This window comes from Solanum dulcamara, chromosome 3 (assembly GCF_947179165.1).
Source record: "Solanum dulcamara chromosome 3, daSolDulc1.2, whole genome shotgun sequence".
NCBI lineage: Eukaryota > Viridiplantae > Streptophyta > Magnoliopsida > Solanales > Solanaceae > Solanum > Solanum dulcamara.
In genome coordinates, this window is record NC_077239.1 from 73557166 (window position 1) to 73577802 (window position 20637).

Below are 20637 nucleotides of genomic sequence, written 5' to 3' on the forward strand. Positions count from 1 at the left end.
TAAATATGATTGTAATGATGAAAGGACAACTCTCACATTACAAGTATGTTATGAAAATGAGCTACTCTATGATTTCAAGCCTATGATCATGACTATGATATATGAAATTATGATTTTATATTAAGTATGTATTCCGTGGGATTTGACTTAGCACCGAATGTGGACTTGAGGTGGGGACTCGAAATAAGGGGTTCTTATATAAAGTCTCTTGTCTCATAACTACGTGCTACCGTAGGATTGACTTTTTGGCCTAGCTAGTGGATCTACAAATATCACATGTTCATGATCAGGAGTCTATCTTGGCAAAGTAGCTTCCTCCTTCTCGATGTAGGGATCATCGGATTCCATGTTATAGCTCGCATGGTCTTATTGTCGGTTATGGTTCCTATCCCACATATGTATGATCTCTTAAGTATGTATTCCATCTTATCATGTGTTTTACTTGACCTTTGCATTCCATGATTTACGTTGCATGTCATGCCCTCAAACTTAGTACATTCCAACATACTAACGCATATTTTTTGCCTACATTGACTCATAATGTAGGGGTTGAGGTTGAAGATCTTAATCGTCCACGTAACTAGTAGGTGTTCTCTATCCGACGGTGTTGTGGTGAGTCCTCATTGACCGGAGACTAGTTTCAAGTTGGTTACTATTTTCTTTTCAAAAGACTTTTGTTTACGTTGTATATTGAGGGTAATCTAGGGACATGTCTTAGCCCCCGTCCATACTCATGTTTAGAGGCATCTAGTTGAACATATGTTTGAGTCTATATTGTCATAAGACATTTTTATATTTCTATTCATGATTTAGACTCTCTTATGATGTATTCGCTTTTATATTATACCTTATGTATGCTTATGATATGTACAAGAGGCTTGGTTGGAGCCCTTCGGGGTTTCAATCGCCGTGTTACGACTAGGCTCTAGGTTGGGTCGTGACAAAAATTCAACTGGGCATCCGTTAAAGAACTAGAAGATTCTTACGAATGATGATTTTTTATGCGTTGCTTGTTATCAAGGCAAATTAATTGCCAGACCATTGACCCTGAAGGTTGGCATCGAATCTCCTGACTTTTTAGAGCGTATACATAGAGATATATATGGACTTATTCATCCACCTAGTAGATTGTTTAGATATTTTATGGTCCTAATAGATGCATCATCAAGATGGTCTCATGTGTGCCTCTTATCATCTCGCAACCTGGCGTTTGCGAAGTTGTTAACACAAATAATAAGATTAAGGGCGCGATTTCCAAATTATCCAATTAAGGCTACTCGCCTTGATAATGCTGGAGAATTTACATCCCAAGCTTTTGATGATTATTATTTATCAATTGGGATAAAAATTAAGCATCATGTTGCTCATGTTCATACTCACAATGGTCTTGCAGAGTCATTTATTAAACGCCTACAATTGATAGCATGACCCCTACTAATAAAAATAAAATTACCAATTACTGTTTGGGGTCATGCTATCTTACATGCAGTAACACTTGTACGTCTCAGACCGATAAATTATAATAAATACTCTCCATCACAATTAGTATTTGGTCATGAGCCAAATATAGCTCATCTACGAATTTTTGGTTATGCGGTATACGTGCCTGTAGCACTACCACAATGTACAAAGATGGTCCCTCAACGAAGGTTAGACATATATGTTGGGTTTGACTCACCCTCCATAATTCGCTACCTTGAACCGTTGACAAGAGACTTATTTAGTGCTCGATTTGCAGATTGTCGGTTTGATGAAATAATTTTTCTGCCATTAGGGGAAGAGAAAAAAGGACCCCGCAAGAGAAATTGCGTGGAAGATTTCATCGCTATCTCATTTTGATCCACGTACCTGCACATGTGAGCAGGAGGTCCAGAAGATCATCCACTTACAGAACATAACAAATCAAATGTCAGATGCACTTACTGATTTAAAATGGATAACTAAGTCACATATCTCTGCAGTGAATGTGCCTATTCGGATTGATGTCCCAAAAGTACCAATTACTAGTATCATAACTTCTAAATCTCAAACACGCCTGAAGCATGGTAGACCATTGGGTTCAAAGGATAAAAATCCTAGAAATAGAAGTGTAAGGAATAACAAAAATGATACTACAAAAGAACCCCCCGAAGAAGATCAAGATTTGAGTATTCCTGATATTTCTAAAGAAATAAGTGAATCCGAGACTCAAGTGAATGAAGAACTTTCAATAAGTTTTACCGGTGATGAGATAAATTTAGATCGATCAAAAATTACGGTAGATAATATTTTTACATATAATGTTGCAATTAACCTCATACAAGATAGTGAAAGTCTTGAGCCTAATTTTGTCGAAGAATGTCAACGTAGATATGATTGGTCAGAATGACAAAGGCAACTCAATTAGAATTAGACTCACTTGCTAAACGTGAGGTTTTTGGACCTGTAGTCCAAACCCTTGAAGGTGTAAAACCAGTTGGCTATAAATGGGTTTTTGTACAAAAATGAAATGAGAGAAATGAAATTGTAAGATACAAGGCACGCCTTGTTGCACAAGGATTCTCTCAAAGACCCGGGGTCAACTATGAAGAAATATTCACCTGTTATGGATGGAATAACATTTTGATATCTCATCAGTTTAGCTGTACATAAAAATCTTGAAATATATCTAATGGATGTAGTTACAACTTACATTTATGGTTAACTTGATAATGAAATTTACATGAAAATTTCAGAAGGATTAAAATTGGCTGAAGCATGTACTAAGTCTCGGGAGATGTACTCAATGAAACTGCAAAGATCATTATATGATCTGAAACAATCAGGACGTATGTGGTATAATCGCCTTAGTGAATACTTGATAAATAAATGTTATATAAATGATGTCATTTGTCCATGTGTTTTTATTAAGAAAACGGAATCAAAATTTGTTATACTTGTCGTTTATGTTGATGACATAAATCTCATTGGAACCCTTGAAGAGGTCCAAAAGGTGATTGAATATCTAAAGAAAGAATTTGAGATAAAAGATCTTGTAAAGACAAAACTTTATCTAGGTCTGCAAATTGAACATTTAGCAGACGAGGCCTTTGTCCACCAATTCACCTACACTGAGGAAAATTTTAAAACGATTTTACATGGACAAAGTACATCCATTAAGTACTTCAATGATTGTTCGATCACTTGAAGTGGACAAAGATCCATTTCGACCTCTAGAAGAGGATGGAGAACTTCTTGGTCCTAAAGTACCATATCTCAGTGCTATTGGTGCACTTAAGTTCCTTGCTAAGGCAACCAGGCCTGATATAACATTTTATGTTAATTTGCTGGCAAGGTATAGTTCATCCCCAACGCGAAGGCATTGGAACGGTATCAACCATATTTTGCGATATCTAAAAGGTACCATTGATATGTGTTTGTTTTATACTAACAAAGATTGTGCAGACCTTATTGGTTATGCAGATGCAGGTTATTTATCAGACCCACATAAAGTTCGATCTCAAATAGGTTATCTATTTACATACGGAGGAACTGCTATATCATGACGATCTATAAAACAGTCTATTGTTGCTACTTCTTCAAATAATGCTGAAATAATACCAATTCCTGCAAGTAGAGAATGTGTGTGGTTGAGATCGATGATACAGTTCATTAAAGAAAGATGCGGCCTGAAAAATGATGTCAAAGTACCCACAACTATATTCGAAGATAATGCCGTGTGCATAACTCAATTGAAAGATGGCTTCATAAAAGGAGATAGAATGAAACATATTTCACCAAAATTATTCTTCACACATGATCTCTAGAAGAATGGTGATGTTGATGTACAATAAGTTCGTTCTAGTGATAATCTTGTTGATTTATTCACAAAGACATTACCAACATCAACTTTTGAGAAGCTAAGATATAAGGTTGGAATGCGTCGTTTCCAAAATATCAAATGAAGTTTTCATCGGGGGGGGAGGTAAAATACGAGTTGCACTCTTTTTCCTTTAACCAAGATTTGGTCCCACTGAATTTTCCTGGTAAGGTTTTTAATGAGGCAACACTCAAGACATATTACCAGATGTGTGTACTCTTTTTTTTTCACTAGGCTTTTTCCCACTGGATTTTTTCTAGTAAGGTTTTAACGAGACACAATATTTATAGATGTTTACGATAACTATATATTGTTTCTTGTAAAAAAAATTTTTTAATTACACGTGGACATCAAATGGGGAGTATTATGTAATTGGATGTCACTTTCCCTTCCCCCTTTTTCCTCTTTTTCTTCTACTTTTTCTCCTCCACTAACTTTTATCCCACCAAATTGAGGAATCAACTTGTATTAATTTGTTGCTTTTTTCATTTGCAGTCATTATAAATAGGCACTGCAAATGTACATATACATATAAAAAAAAATTCATCTGCACCTTTCTATTTTCTCTTACTCTCTACTTCTTATTTTGCTAAGTTAATTTATTTTATAACATATTTGACATTGCTAAAAAACAACTATATTAACAGTTTGGACAAGAAAATGTGCAGAGTGGAATTATGGATAAGGGCATATATATATCCTGTCACCACTTCATCCTGGCCCCTCCAATTAAAATTTTCCCAAGCTGGCCAACTCCAAATTCTAATAATGTTCCACTCAATTCCATCAATCTCACGAGACTTTGCTTACATATTCCTCAACAACTCTTTCCAATCAAAACACAAACAACTTATAATACACTCTTTGCTCCTTTTTTATCTTTTTAACCTTGTCTAAAACTAAAATAAAATGATTCAGTAGACAACAGGCAAGAATAAATTTATTAGTATAAATTTTGTAAGTAGATATGTTGATATGATACAACGTGACCCCAGACTATGTGGTAAAATTGAGAAGTGGAAGGGAAAACATTTCATTCCTTTCACTTCAAAAGAATGGATGATATATTAGTCACTAGTGTTTAGGAACCTACAGCCTATAGTAAAACAAAAAGGTTGTACATATTCAACATCATTTCCCCCCTTTTTTTGGATCTAGGAGAAGAGGTGTTCAGTATCTCAAATGGTCGCGCCAATGAAATGAGATGGCCCAAGATCAAATGGCTTTTAGTCCAGCCAGTCCCCGAAGCTTCTCACAGAGTACAAAAGTAATCATGGTTTGTGGAGCCAATCTTGCAAATATTGCAAAGCCTCTGAAAATTTTCCAAATTCAAGAAACAGATAATTATTGATTTAACAAGTAACTTAACCTGCAGGAACTAAATTACAAACAGCAGATCAGGGATGTTTCAGCTTACCCTTTGTAAAGACCAGAAGGACCTTCAGTGCGAAGTACCTGGAATCATAAGGTTTCATGAAACATTAGTTTAATCTCATTTGAGTATTGTAGGAGTATGATCACAAACATTCCGAAAAATTTCCAAATGTTTTCCTAACCCCTACTGTTCTAATATCCTCTATCCTGTGTCCCTCAAACACCTAGTGATGGCTTTGCAGTAGCTCATTCCCGATGAAGTATCTTATCATTAAGTTCTTCCCCTCTACATTAATTTTTTGTCAGTTTTTTGATGAAAAGATGGATGAAAGACGAAAATAATCTTAGCCTGAATGCAAAGCTATACACCAAGTGAAGAAGGCTTGACTGTGTTAACAAGTACACTTTGTTAAGGTAGAAAACAATGGAATAACTTGCTGAACACAATTGTCGATAAATAACCATTGAAAAGGGTGGAGTAAGAGGCTGCAAAGTAACAACCTGATACGCACAGTGCAATCCATTTCTATACATTCCGGCACAACTTGAGTCTCTCTGTAACATAAGACGTGTTTTAACCATGTCCATTGGTGCTGTCATAAGTGTGCTTATTGTCCCTGCAATGGTACTTGAGCTTCACAATATGCAAAAGAAGGGTTAGCATATATTGGGACTGCAAATGACAAAACGTAGAAGTATTTATCCTCTTAAAACATAAATTAAAGATGAAAACATTCTTGTAAGTTGTAACATCAGCTCAGACAGGTGGAGTAGGACATTGATCTCCACAAACTAAATACTATTACTTTTTGGGAAATAGAAGGCCTAACAAAACATAGTCAGCTTTCAGTTTCAGTGCATTCCAAAAACACTCCAAAGCTAGGAAAAGATTAGCAGTGTTGTTCATAGTGTAACAACCTGAGGATGCATAGATAACTTTTCAAGAATCAATTACTACCTAAATGAAAGATATGGGAAATAGAGATTAACTAAATGCAGGCAACTCCGGGATCTCTATTTAACACTAATAATATTTTCTGAGTCTTAACTTATAACCATCGTTTTAGTCAAAGTACTCAGTAGCATTTCATCTTGAAAAGAAGGTGCATTGCTTCGACTCAATCATACAGTCGCATGTTCTCTAAAAGTAGCGAGTACATTGGAATATATTTACAGTGAAGGGAAGTGCGCCTACATGAGATGAAGATGAAATCCTTCCTCCAGGGGAGTATATTTTATAAGTGCCTGCTTGGATTCATCATATGTGGCCAACTGAGATGCAGTCAAAGTGGCAGCTCTAGCCATAGCAGGCACAACCCCCTTCCAAAGAGCTCTTACTCCTTCTTCTGAAGCAATTCTCCTCATTTCATGGATTGGTCCTAAGCTTGATCTTGTGTTCATTTGCATCCGTACCTGGAAACCAGCATAACAAATGAGGATCGTTCAGCGGAAACCACAAAGCCTTCAGAAGAGAATACCTTCAAGACTTCCACAGGATTGGTCAATGCTGTGGCAACGGCTCCTGAGAATGCTCCAGATGCAATCTTCACCAAGATATTGGTGGACTCAAAAGCCAATTCACAGAGATATTTTGATGGTTCGTATAATCCTAAACGGAGACCGCCATAAAGAACTGACCTCGTCAATGCAGGTGCCAATCCCAGATACAAGGACCTCAGTCCTTCGCTTTCAACTACTTGAAGAGAAAGCCTCCCCTAACATCGATGCAATGGGAAAAATCACATCAGCTGCAGCTATTAACTGAGATATATCATTCTACGAAATAATAAAAATGGATATAAAACGAAAAAGCCTAAGCTTCCTCTGATACCATTCCGACCAAAGGACCTCTCTGACCAACTAGTTGCATCTGCAGTCTAACTTTCAAAACATCTGCACACAATAAGCACAATCATGCATCTATATTTAGTAAAAGACCGCCTTTCGCTGAAAACTAACTACAATTAGGGTGGAGGGAGGGGGAATTAGGTTATGCTCCCAGTCCTTCCATATCCTTGCAGTTTTTGAGCTTCCAGTTAAATTTATAAGGACTCAAGTACATGGAACAACATATGATAATATAGTACATTCATGTAGTGAATTCTCCAAAATGGAATGCTTGGTCACCTTTTCATGCTCTCGAGTAGTGTAGTGATCATATAGAACTCAATAGCTTTAAATAGTTTTAGAAAAAAACTAAACAATGATTGGGAACTCTTTTTCTTCTTCTTTAAAGGAGAGGTAATTACATTGGATGGCAAACCACCCAAGTAAAATACAGGACATTCAACTTAATACCCCAAATCTTTTTTTTTAACTTCTCTCCCCCCCACCCCCCCCTCTTGGGTGGCAATATATTTTGCAACTCCGAGGTCACATCATCATCAGATCGGTACTATTTATCCATATTTGAAAAAAAATAGAGAGAGTGATATTATCTGGTCTTGTCTGGTTGCAACAAAGGAATACTTTCTACCCTGAGCTTTAACTAAATTGGCCAAGCAAAATCAAAGTGATAGCTAATTCTAAGTAGACGTTTGGACATGAATTGAGTGATACTTAAAGAAAAGTAGTATTTACAACATCAACAACAACAACATACCCAGCATAATCCCACAGTGGGGTCTGGAGATTGTTAGACCGTCGGCTCAAAACAAATGTAATCAAAACATGATAGACAGAAAAAAAAAACGGCAGCAAAATATCAAGATAAACATTGTTTGGTTATATAAGATAAAGAAAAGTAGTTTTTGAAGTTGAAAAAGGGTATTTGAAAGTTGAAGTCGTGCTTCAACAAGCATTTCACTTGAAGAAAGTTCGAAATTTGTAAGTAGGAAAAAAGAATTCATCTTCAACAACCAACCCAAAAACATTCTAATATATAACCAAACAATGTTTTGAACTATTTTTTTGGGATAAAAAGGAATAATATCCGTGTCCAAACGGGGCATTAGTCTCATTTTCTCATCATCAATAAAATGCTAGGCAACATTTGCATCTAAAAGTTTTCTCCTTTAAGCCACCCCTTTACTTCTTAAACTCAAAGCAACAAAATGACTTCCAAATTCAATAGAGGGGTATGAGGAAGAATCAATAAATAAGCATAAAAATGGGATAATTAAGTGAAAAAAGAACCTAAAGGATGAGTGATTCCAGTTGCAGCAGCAACAGACATTCCACTTGTACCAAAATGAGACACAACATCTGAGGCTGAAACACCCCATTTTCGTCTCTCCTTCACCTCCATAGATCCTGAAGGGAAAAAAAACACAAATCAGAATTCATAAAAAAAAAAAAAATCCCCATAACGAGGTACAACAAACTATGATGTATTCTGAACAAAAGAAAAATCAAATTTTGAAGGACTAGGCAACATATTGAATGGGTATATAGAAAAGGGGTTCAATCAAGAACCTGAAGAGAGAGTTTTCCCGGTTGCCGGCGTCGAGTCGCCGGCCATTCTTGATTTTTCCGAAATGGGTCTGCTGCTTTTCTCTCTCTCTTTTTTTTTTCTTTTTTTGATGATTGAATTGAAATTGAACCCCTTCCTTCTTATAACGAAATCTGGTAATGATTATGTACTTTCCAAAAAAGTCTGTCCCTTGCTTGGTATACTTGGCTGGTTGGTATTTTATGTGCCCACCCTTTTGGACCTTATTCCCAATATTTTGAATTGAAAATATGGATCAAACAGAATATGAGCATGAAAGCAAGTTATGTTTTAGGAAAATATTTTCTTCCATATCAAACACATTCTCGATATTTATATCAATTCAATGAATGATAGCAAGATACATGTATTGTTCATTTTACGATAATTCTATTCCGCACTCTATTTTTCGTATAGATTTATTCTTTAAATTGTTGATGTGTAATATTATATAATAACGAAAGACGATACAATTTATTCAAATATTATATTCATCAAAACAATACAACACAATATAAGTCGCACTCGAGTAAGGGCAACATAACTGACTTACTTTAATCTTATATGTTGTCAATGAGTGTATATATGAGATAGAAAAATTTGTTTATCTAATCTATAAGTGCAATTTAATACTGCATTTCAAGATACTGAGGAGTTATTGCATGACCCCTTTCTGTTATTTCAACAACTGCTGCATAAAAGATGAATAGAGATTATAATTGAACCATGTGACTGGTCATATATTTTGCCCTACTGTTTATGTTAAAAAAAAGGAAAAGAATAGCTTGCTGATGTACTTTGAAATACTAGGGCGCCGTCCAATGACGAAACTAAATTAAATTCATGATTTGAATCATAGTATATATGATGGCTCACTATACATGTTTTATAGCATTTTTTCAGCATGACTAAAAAGGGGTTTCAAATCATTGTAAAAACCATTTGCGTTAAATTAAGTTGAAATGGGTGAAATCATTTAGCCCCCCTCTAACTTTACTTTAGAAATTAAGGTTGACCCAATTTATCAAGGCAATGAATGGAGTAACCACAATACCATATAAACTCCATTTGATGCCTTTACATACTCAGTTTGCAACTCAAATAACAAAGTGATGCTAAAGCATAAAAAAATAGAGAAACAAACGCACTCCTACAACATATGTTCAAGTGAAAAACTTGGATGTTTGTTCAGATTGTGACAACCAGAAGACAGATATTCACATGAGTTGGGGTGTTTCCTATAATACAACAACAACAACCCAGTGAAATCTCACAACTGGAGTCTGGGGAGGGTAAAATGTACGCAGACCTTACTCCTACCAAGGTAGAACGGCTGTTTCCGAGAGACTCTCGGTTCAAAAGAAGCATAAAAAAAGGTCAGATAAGGCTAAGAAGTTCAAAGCGATATGGGAAAGTAAATAATGAATAACGCAAATAACGAAAACGACTCAGATAAAATAGAGTAATCAAAGTACAGAATACACATTCCAGTTCAGTTGCACATCCTGAAGCTTAAAAACAAATCACATGCCAATTCCGCTATGGAGAGTAATCCATAGTGATGGCACATTATGAATCTCAATTATACATGCTATGTGCTCATCATCCTTAACACAATAATGACCCTAATACACATGAATAAACATCAGAATGCATGATATAAATCAACAGCATCAAGTTTCTCCTTTATGTCACAAACAACAAATTCAAGAAACAACACCAAAGGAAAGGTGTCAGGATTCAGGATTATGTTTCTCCCCTTGTACATGAAGAAAATGGGAAATACAGTCTCTAATGTTTTTAATTCAGAACTCATCAGAGAAGACAGGTAGAATTGACATTATCTTTGCCATCAGCACATCTGAGAAATGCAAGTTCTTTGTTGATGAACTGGACCTAAAGTTCATCAGTTTCATATGCATAACTTTAACAGAGCCATGGAAGATATTTGAGGGATGCAGATTGCAGCAGTTCAGCGACGAGGTGCAGATGGTTCCCCAAGGGAATAGCGAGATGAGACTAAAGTTGGGTACCTAGGCTCATCCCTAACATGGTGATATTTCAAGCCGTACTCTGGTGGTAATTGACGAGCATATGGTGGATATGCTCTTTCATTTTCAGTGTGGAATCTCCCTGTTGGTGGATATGCTCTTTCATTTTCAGTGTGGAATCTCCCCGTTGGTGGATATGCTCTTTCATTTTCAGTGTGGAATCTCCCCGTTGGTGGATATGCTCTTTCATTTTCAGTGTGGAATCTCCCCGTTGGTGGATATGCTCTTTCATTTTCAGTGTGGAATCTCTCCGTTGGTGGATATGCTCTTTCATTTTCGGTGTGGAATCTCTCCGTTGGTGGATATGCTCTTTCATTTTCAGTGTGGAATCTTCCCATTGGTGGATATGCTCTTTCATTTTCAGTGTGGAATCTTCCCATTGGTGGATATGCTCTTTCATTTTCAGCGTGGAATCTTCCTGCTGGAGGATATGCTCCTTCATTTTCAGTGTGGAATTTCCCCGTATGGCCTCTGATGTCAATTGCAGAACAGGGGTCACTTACGAAAGACTCTCTGTCTGTCAAAGAGTATGACACTACAGGTGTTACCAACGTCCTAGGCAGAGAGAGATATCGATTTACAAGTGAGGTAGTACTCTCGTCATAAGGATTATATGTATCCTTAACATGATTTAGTAAACCATGATTGGTAGGTGTGGCTGAAATTATTGTAGCACCACTTTCCACACCAGGAGCAACAGTAGCAGGCATTTCACTGCGAGCCTTGAGGCCATAAGTTCGATACTCCCTTTCGCTTGGAAACAAAGGTTCAGTGAGTACAGTTTCTTTTCGTGCTAAAGCCACATCACTACTAACCTCGGTGGGATTTCTTCGGAGATGTTCCCTTCCTTGTTCAGATTCATAATGATCCAATGTGCGGCCAACTACTGCAGAAGCAAGGGCCTGCAGATGCTTTGCTGATTGAAGACCGTAGCTTCTATATTCTTTCTCAGTGAGGAAACGAGGTTCACTGTCAACCTCTTTAGGCATGATACGGTGGCCTGCATGCTGCTGCCTTTCCCTTTCATGACCATCTAATGAAAAATTCTCACCTGCTTTGCTTCTACCGTATTGCATTCCAACGTGCTCCCTGGAATGTTCCTTGCTAGGTAAAGGTGCAGCTGATGGGGGCAGATTAACTGGCTCTGACACAGAATGTTTGGAAGTTGGATGTAGCCATGGTGCAGGCGTAAACAGTCTTTTCAACTGCCCTACCTGCTCAAAGGCGAAAACAGGGCCACAAAATTGACATCAGAAGCTAGGTAAATAACACACTTTCTCCAAGTAGAACTTGTCAATGAGGGAGGTGCGTTGTTACCTGCTTAAATGTCAACTCAATCTTGAACTTGTGAGTCCTTTCATCATAACTGTCTTGAATAGCTCTCTTGAACAAATTCTCCGGCAATGGAAGGCATTCCTTGTCAATCCTGAAGCGAACCTGTTGTATGACCAGTCATCAATAAATACACCTTAAGAACTGTGGAACAAGATGAAATCATAAAGAATCTGAAATTAACAATAGGAGCACATTTGACCTGTGCTGGGAAGTCCCCACCAAATGCCGCTGGTTCAAGTTTCATTCCACCAGCAGATGATGCCTCATATATACCATACATGAGTTTAAGATCAACATCAAAGAGAAAGAGCTTGAGACCAGGTTTGATTCCCAAAATAATATCTTTCTTCATAGCTGAAACACCCATCACATGATATTTAAAACAATCGTCTTTGGTCTTTGCATTGCACATGAAAATCACTCCACCAATATCCTTTTCAGCTTTTCCGTCTACGCTCATTTCACTTGTACTGCCCTTTCCTTTGTTTCCACTTTTTATGTTTAGGGACTTCCTAGCATCTTTTTTATCAAAAAAATTTCCTTGGTTGGCATCTTTTATGTTCTTCTCCTTGTTTCTGGATTGAGATCGTAGAGTGGCCTCAACATTATTTCCTTGGTTGCCATCTTTTATGTTCTTCTCCTTATTTCTGGATTGAGATTGTGGAGTGGCCTCAACATTATTTCCTTGGTTTCCATCTTTTATGTTCTTCTCCTTGTTTCTGGATTGAGATCGTGGAGTGACCACAGCTTCTTTCATTTGTGCAGAGTTTAAGTTGGAGGACTTTTTTGCAAGTTTACCTTTAGCCTTTAGTTCCTTCGGGGTTTTATTGTCTTGAGGTACTCTTTCAGAAATAGATGCAGCCGCATTGTTTCTCTTTTTCTTGTTTTTCTTGGAAGCCATACTTGTTCCTGCTAGTTATTTCACCAAAAAATATATATATATATAAGCATGAAAGAGAAATTCCTGAAGAAAAGATTTCACAATAACCAAGTACTTTTGCTAGTTACAAGTTAGAACTGTTAGGGTAGAGTGACCAGACATTGTAAAGTTTCTATATTAAGAAAAAGAACAAGTCTATTATGAAAGATATTCAGGACTACAAGGACCTGAATGCTTCAGAATTTAATGATGTAGATGCTTCAATTCTGCATTCCAAGTTCCACAATCATCACTATCATTAGAATCTACCTGCAAATGACCTTCGTATAATTCCACATAATCGGTTCTTTTAAGCTTACTCTTGCAGGATCGTGGTCTCTCTTTCTCTCATGAAATAATGGTGATGTCCGGCCAACTTTCGCATACCTCGACCTTTATTCTAGGTGCCGCATCATATCAAGTAGTACAGGTCACGGGTGACTCTACCCACTAAAGTTGGGGAGATGGGAGAAAATCAATTATGTAGCTTTTTTTGCCTCTACTCAAATCTGACTGCTAGTCTCCATGCCTACTATTAAGACTTCATCAACCGATACATCACTCTTGGGTGCAAAATTGTGTTATCTCTTAACTACCTCAAATAAAATCACCAAGTTCACAAAACATAACTACCCTACTCTTTCAAATGGATTAGGAAACAACCAGCAATCAACAAGCTACCTCATATGATACTTTTGGTATTTACCTTTTTCCATTCTCCTGACAAGCAGTGCTCAGTTAAATGTATATGTGCTTGGAATTAACTGAGTATTTCTTTAATTAAAAAGGAGTAACTGTGCATTTATGCAGTTGATTGATTCACTAAACTGCACATTTCTACAGTCACTCTTCCAAAGGAATAATAACGTAAGGGCTGTTTGGTCAGGGTTATAAGTAGATTTTATCTACCATAAAATCCAACATTAATTTATGAACAAGACGCCGCTATAAAAAAAAAAGTCATCAAAAACGAAATATAGCATGCATAATCAGTGGATAACAAATGTCCCCATATGTCCCCAAGTTTTCTCATGGTCACTCTGATTGGAAAGGTATTCGGACATTCTAGGATGATTTTGTACGATTGAAGTTAAATCTAGAATTTCTAGAAGATGGGTGCACTACTAAAGAAAGGAGAAGTAAATGCATCACGAGGGAATTGATCCTTGTACCATAAGTAATTAATTTAGCTTTCGATCAAGTGCACCACTAAACCTTTTTGTAGCCCGAGTGCTAGAAGGCAATATTAGATCAATTCTAGAAAATATATACATAAAATATCTAGTTTTGCGGGAAGACCTGGTTCACGTGCACCTTAAAACTACCAACAAAATTCGCCCCTGTCAATACCCCATCTCAAGTTGAATTTCCCAGTTCTCTTTACTCTTGCTGCCAACCAAAACTCAACTGTAGCATAAAACTTCTCAAAACGAGGCTAGAAGGAACAAATTGGATCGTATACACAATTCGGTTCAATTCAACAGCTTACGGCCAACTCTACAAGTTCAGACGGCAATGATAGATCTCTTGAAAGGGTAACAAAGCTTCTTATATTTGGGTAGCTACCAATAAATCAGTAAAAAATAATCATTAGCTACGACGAATCAGAAATGAAGCTTCTTTACGCAAACGGAGATGTTATAAAATAGATTACACAAAGTATATAGAATCATGGAATTAGGGTTTCAGGTGCCCGTCAATCTCACCGGAGAATGAGGGAGCTTACCAGTAAAGTTCACCGGAGAAAGAGAGGGTGAGGAACTGGCCGGAGTAGCAGACGGCGAAAAAACTCGTCGAGAAACAGTGAGGGTTGCACTCGACTTGGGAGAGACCAAATTGAATTTTTAGCGTTTTAGGGGAGAGAAAGTGGTGGGTTATTGGGCCGAAAACAATCCAACTAGGATCCGAATTTGGAATCTAGCATAAGGATTTATTATTTCGTAAATCAATTACATTTTTTACCAAAGAAAAGGAAAAAGATTAATGGAGTTCGACATTACTGTCATCTATATTTTAAAAATACTTTTCAATCGTTTTAAATCTATATTAAGAATAATAATCTCATTTATATATATACAAAAAAAATCTTAAACCCGCTGACAGCTTGCTTCCAATGCAATTTTTCTTTAACTTAAAGGTTTTACATCCACGTTAATTTATTGGTACTTAACTTTTCATAACCGCTACTGTGTTTTTCTTTGTGACAAAATTACTTTCATTATTCCGAAAGTTCTTCTTTGGATTTTCAGCAAAAAAAACTGCAATTTGTGATCAGGTAATTACTTTATCTTACCCCTTGATGACTCCATCAATGGAGTCTTTACAAACAACAAATGGAAGCAAGGAAGGCAACGAGGGTGAAGCCCACAGTGACCACAGATCAGAGAAGAGAAGATGAAGAGATGAAGAGTAGAGAGAAGAAGGAGAAGAGTATAGAGAGAGAAAGAAAATTTATAAAATGAATTGTATTTATTCATCAGTGGGGTCTTACACCCTTATATACTATCCTATTTGTACAAAGTGATGTATTGAGTATATGTACAAATATACTTAGTAACTAATTCAGTTACTAACAAACTTTCTAACTTCATCTAACAAGTTGTAACTAATTCATAACTAATTCTAACAACTTCTTAACCATGTTGCTTGCCACTACCAACTATGGTTAACACTCCTCCTCAAGCTCATGGTTTGAAGAGATTCAGTACACCAAGTTTGTTCAGTAGTTGTTGATGCTGTGTTTTGCCTAAGCCTTTTGTGAGAATATCAGCTAGTTGATCCTTGGTATGAATGAAGCTAGTTTTCAGTATTCCTTGACATATCCTCTCTCTTACAAAATGACAGTCTATATCAATGTGTTTGGTCCTTTCATGGAAGATAGGATTTGCAGCAATTTGGATTGCTGCTTTGCTGTCACATATCATATTCACAGGAAGTTCAATGGGGACTCCTAGTTCTTTGAACAAGCTTACCAGCCAGGTAACCTCAGCTGCACAGTTGGCCATGCTTCTAAACTCAGCTTCAGCTGAGCTTCTGGACACTGTCTCTTGTTTCTTTGATTTCCAAGAGATCAAGGCTCCACCAAACTTTACCAGATATCCAGTAACTGATCTTCTTGTTTCAAGACAAGCTCCCCAGTCTGAATCACAGTAGGCAGTTAGTGTATTTGTCTGATCAGATGGCATTAGTAGTCCAAGACCTGGAGCTTCCTTAAGGTATCTGACAACTCTAAGTGCTGCCTCCATGTGTGAATCTTTGGGACTATGCATGTACTGGCTCAGTACCTGTACTGGAAAGGCTATATCAGGCCTGGTCATGGTGAGGTACAAGAGTCTGCCCACAAGTCTTTGATATCTTTCAGGTTGTTGCAGTAGGTGATCATCAGAACTGCTCTCAGATGGAATCAGTTCATCATATTTCACTGATGTGAGTTTTTTGTTCTGCTCTAATGGTGTTCCTGCAGGTTTAGCTCCTCCTAGGCCACATTCAGCAATCAGTTCCAAAGCATATTTCCTTTGGGACATATGAATTCCTTGACTGGATCTGGCACATTCAATGCCTAAGAAAAACTTCAGCTCACCTAAGTCTTTCATTTTGAATTGTTTTTTCAGATCTCCTTTTGTAGTTTCTACTAACCTTGTGTTGCTCCCAGTGACTAGCAGATCATCTACATAGACTAGTACCACAAGTATATCACTGTCAACTTGTCTGGTGAACAAAGAATAGTCATGATGACTTTGGTGAAAGCCCAGCTTCAGCAAGGATTCAGTCAGCTTCAAGTTCCACTGTCTGGGAGCTTGTTTGAGCCCATACAAAGATTTATGGAGTTTGCAGACTTTAGTAGAGGACTCCCCCTGTCTAGCAAACCCTTCAGGAATAGTCATGTACACTTCTTCCACTAAGTCCCCATTGAGAAAAGCATTGTGGACATCCATCTGATGAATAAACCAGCCCCTAGAGGCAGCCAGAGCTACAACTGCTCGCACAGTGACCATCTTTGCAACTGGACTGAAGGTTTCACTGTAGTCCAAACCAGCCTGCTGATTGAATCCCTTGGCCACCAGTCTAGCTTTCAGTCTTTCAATCTCACCTGTAGATTGGTATTTAATCTTGTAAACCCACTTACAGCCAATAGGTTTCTTGCCAGGAGGCAAGTCAACTAGGGACCATGTATGATTAGCCTCTAAGGCATCAATCTCTAGCTGCATGGCTTAGACCCATTGAGGGTCAAGGGATGCAGCTCTGAAGGAGGTTGGCTCAGAGATAGCTGAATAGGAAGCAAGGCAAGAGCTGTAAAAGGGAGAGAGATGATCATAGGAGATTTGAGCAGCAATGGGAAAAGGGCAGGAGTTAGTTGCAGGGGTGGTGATGTAGTCTTGAAGCCAAGAAGGAGGCCTACTAGGTCTGGAGGATTTCCTGGGAGGATCAGGAGCAGTTTGAGGCAGGGATTCATCAGGTGAAGAAGTTGGAGGAATAGGTGGGTCAGAATCAGGATGTGTGGCAGAGGAAGAAGGAATGATGGGTGTTAGTGTAGAAGGGGAAGGAGACTCTAGAAGTGTGAGGACAGGAAATATGGGATTAGGGGATACCTGTACATCCTTGAAGGGAAATATGTCTTCTTTGAAGACAACATGCCTGTTAACAAAGAAGGACTTAGAGTGCAGATCATACAGCAGATAGCCTTTTTGTGAAGAGGAGTACCCCATAAGGACAGCTGGAATGGCTCTTGGAGAAAATTTGTCAGGAATATGTGGACAAGATGCGTAGCAGAGACACCCAAAGACTCGAATGTGGGCTAAGGAAGGGGGATGAGAGTGGAGTAGTTCGAATGGAGTCTTATACTGGAGTAACTTAGAAGGTACTCTGTTAAGGAGATAGACTGCAGTGGTAACACATTCACCCCAGAATTTTAAAGGAACAGAGGATTGGAACCTGAGTGCCCTGGCCATCTCCAGGATGGTTCTGTGCTTCCTCTCAGCCACACCATTTTGTTGAGGAGTGTATACACAAGTACTCTGATGTCGAATTCCCAGAATGGACAGCATGGCCTGAAAAGCAGTACTGAAGAATTCACTTCCATTATCAGTCCTCAGAGTTTTAACAGTGGTGGAGTAGAGGTTGTGAACCTGTGTAAAAAAATCTTTTAGTACTACAATGGCATCTGCCTTAGAAGCTATAAGAAAGACCCATGTAAACCTGGAATAATCATCTACCACAGTCACAAAGTACTTCTTCCCATTATGAGTAGGAACCCTGTAGGGGCCCCAAATATCACAGTGAACCAGCTCAAATATAGTATGTGAGACATGAGTGCTTATAGGAAATGGAAGTTTAGTTTGCTTAGCAAGTGGGCAAACAGTACAAGCAGGATGTTCATTGTCAAGTACTTCTATAGTAGAAGATTTTTTTATTACATCCACAGGAATATGGCCTAGTCTTAGATGCCAAAGAGTGGCTGAAGCAGAGCTACAAATTGAGGTAACATTGCTCATTGTAGAGACCACAGGGACTGCATGCTTGACTGCTGCCTTTAGATCACCCTCCTGCAGAATGTAGAGTCCTTGATCCTCTTTACCAATCCCCTTGACCTGACCACTGAAGAGATCCTGAAAAACACAGAAGTCAGGAAAGAATGCTGCCATACACTTGAGTTCTTTGGTGAGTTGTGAGACAGAAAGGAGATTGCACTTGAAGTCTGGGACAAACAGAACATTGCTAATACTTTGATTATCAAGAATTCGAGTACTTCCAATATGTGAGACTGATGTAACCTTTCCAGTGGGTAAGAGTACTTGTCTTCTCTCAGAAGATAGTGTTGTGTTAGAAGTATGTAGTAACTCAAACTGGGAGGTCATATGATTTGTGGCACCTGTATCAATAATCCACCTTTTATCTACATATTTAGACACTAAAGCAGATAAAGCACTACCTGCAGTAGCTGCCTTAGCTGAGTGATCCCCTCCATTTTCACTTCCCTTTGCTAGCAGTTGGAGGATCTGATGATACTGATCCTGTGTAAAGAATGCTGTAGGTGCATCAATATTGGACTGTGAGCTTGTGACTTCAACTTGATTAGCATATGAGTTTGAGTTGGACTGTTCTCTTTTCTTCTTTGACTTCCATCCAACTGGATATCCTTTCACTTTAAAACATTGTTCCTTAGAGTGCCCTCTGTAGCCACACACCTCACACACAATTGGAAGCTTTTGGCCCTGGAACTTTGATGGTTTGTATTGATTATCATAGTGTCCTCTTCCTGGGTTGTCATCACCTCCTGGATGCTGACCAAAGCTGACTCCTCCTCCTTTCTTAGAGAATAAGGCAGTACTTTCTACAACTCTGGACATAACATTTTCACGACCTGTACTTGTTAAGTTTCTTTGGCTCTCATGATCTACTATTAGAGAGTAGGCTTTGTTCAAGTTTGGAATTGGAGACTGCATCAATATTTGACCTCTAGCACCCGAGTATGACTCATTGAGTCCCATAAGAAATTCAAGTAGTCTCTGATATTCAAAATGCTCTTGGAACTTTTTTGATTCAGCACATGAGCACCCTGGGCATGGCATGATGGAATCAAACTCATTCCACAATCCCCTAAGTTGAGTGTAGTACTCAGTGACTGTCATAGTTCCTTGAGTCAAGCTGTGAATTTCTTTGTGCAATTGAAACACATGTGCTCCATTTATTTTGTCGAATCTCTCCTTCAGATCACTCCATACCTTATGTGCATCACCAGAATAGACAATACTACTCAACAAGCTAGGTGCGACAGCATTCATTATCCAGGACAGTACCACAGCGTTACACCTTTCCCAGATGTCAAACAACTCAGGTGTAAATTGAGTTTTTTTGAACTTTCCGTCAACAAACCCAATTTTGCCCTTACCTAGGAGGCCAATGCGCATAGATCTGCTCCACACTGCATAGTTCTCGGAGCCAGTAAGTTGAAGCGAGATTAGAGAGCTACCTGGAGTGTCATTGGGGTGGAGATACAGAGGATGGTTGTGACCTATGACTGGAGCTTCATAGCTGGATGGTCCAGTGGTTGCATGAGGCGTCTCAAGGTTCATATTACCAGTTTCCAGTGATCCAGAGGTTTCTTCAGCTGTGTACATCTTTGCTGATGGTTTAGCGACTGGATCGTAGGTTGACTGTCTCTTCTAGGTTGAACGAGAACTTCACGCTTTCTTCTTCTGGCCTACAGTTCTTGTAGGCTCTGATACCATGATGACTCCATCAATGGAGTCTTTACAAACAACAAATGGAAGCAAGGAAGGCAACGAGGGTGAAGCCCACAGTGACCACAGATCAGAGAAGAGAAGATGAAGAGATGAAGAGTAGAGAGAAGAAGGAGAAGAGTATAGAGAGAGAAAGAAAATTTATAAAATGAATTGTATTTATTCATCAGTGGGGTCTTACACCCTTATATACTATCCTATTTGTACAAAGTGATGTATTGAGTATATGTACAAATATACTTAGTAACTAATTCAGTTACTAACAAACTTTCTAACTTCATCTAACAAGTTGTAACTAATTCATAACTAATTCTAACAACTTCTTAACCATGTTGCTTGCCACTACCAACTATGGTTAACACCCCTCTGTATTTTTAGGTTCATTCTCTACTTTTTCTTTACCATGAAATCATTTGGCAGCAAACTGCCCGAACCATAACCCTCTTCTC

General features: G+C 38.2%; 2 protein-coding genes across 4 annotated transcripts; both read right to left on the reverse strand.

Moving 5' to 3' along the window:
• Positions 1-4751: 4751 nt before the first annotated feature.
• On the reverse strand, positions 4752-9037 carry LOC129882885 (uncharacterized). Of its 2 annotated transcripts, none has more exons than XM_055957375.1 (8): positions 8627-9011; positions 8348-8464; positions 7044-7105; positions 6691-6927; positions 6408-6625; positions 5714-5846; positions 5256-5293; positions 4752-5150 (listed from the first exon to the last, which is right to left on the reverse strand). In XM_055957375.1, exons 1-8 carry the CDS (start codon positions 8670-8672, stop codon positions 5054-5056), a joined length of 948 nt encoding a protein of 315 aa, XP_055813350.1. In that variant the 5' UTR covers positions 8673-9011; the 3' UTR covers positions 4752-5053. The 2 variants fall into 2 exon arrangements, 1 of the variants encoding a protein (XP_055813350.1); XR_008765841.1 differs by having other exon boundaries at positions 5054-5150; positions 5714-5829; positions 8627-9037.
• A 1063-nt stretch (positions 9038-10100) lies between these two features.
• On the reverse strand, positions 10101-14847 carry LOC129882886 (uncharacterized). Of its 2 annotated transcripts, none has more exons than XM_055957376.1 (4): positions 14674-14847; positions 12228-12937; positions 12011-12130; positions 10101-11907 (listed from the first exon to the last, which is right to left on the reverse strand). In XM_055957376.1, the coding sequence occupies exons 2-4, from the start codon at positions 12927-12929 to the stop codon at positions 10615-10617; spliced, it is 2115 nt and encodes a 704-aa protein (XP_055813351.1). In that variant the 5' UTR covers positions 12930-12937; positions 14674-14847; the 3' UTR covers positions 10101-10614. The 2 variants fall into 2 exon arrangements, with proteins under 2 accessions (XP_055813351.1, XP_055813352.1); XM_055957377.1 differs by having other exon boundaries at positions 12228-12940.
• Positions 14848-20637: the final 5790 nt, after the last annotated feature.

Bases quoted from the DNA above. Each gene is read 5' to 3' on its own strand.
- LOC129882885 (XM_055957375.1), bottom strand. From the start codon at position 8,672: ATGGCCGGCGACTCGACGCCGGCAACCGGGAAAACTCTCTCTTCAG. The intron at 5,847-6,407 runs GTAGGCGCACTT...CATATTGTGAAG, and splicing joins GGATTTCATCTTCATCTCAT to CTCAAGTACCATTGCAGGGA. The intron at 5,151-5,255 runs GTAAGCTGAAAC...GAAAATTTTCAG, and splicing joins CCTTCTGGTCTTTACAAAGG to AGGCTTTGCAATATTTGCAA.
- LOC129882886 (XM_055957376.1), bottom strand. From the start codon at position 12,929: ATGGCTTCCAAGAAAAACAAGAAAAAGAGAAACAATGCGGCTGCATCT. The intron at 12,131-12,227 runs GTCAAATGTGCT...GTCATACAACAG, and splicing joins GTGGGGACTTCCCAGCACAG to GTTCGCTTCAGGATTGACAA. The intron at 11,908-12,010 runs GTAACAACGCAC...GCCTTTGAGCAG, and splicing joins TTGAGTTGACATTTAAGCAG to GTAGGGCAGTTGAAAAGACT.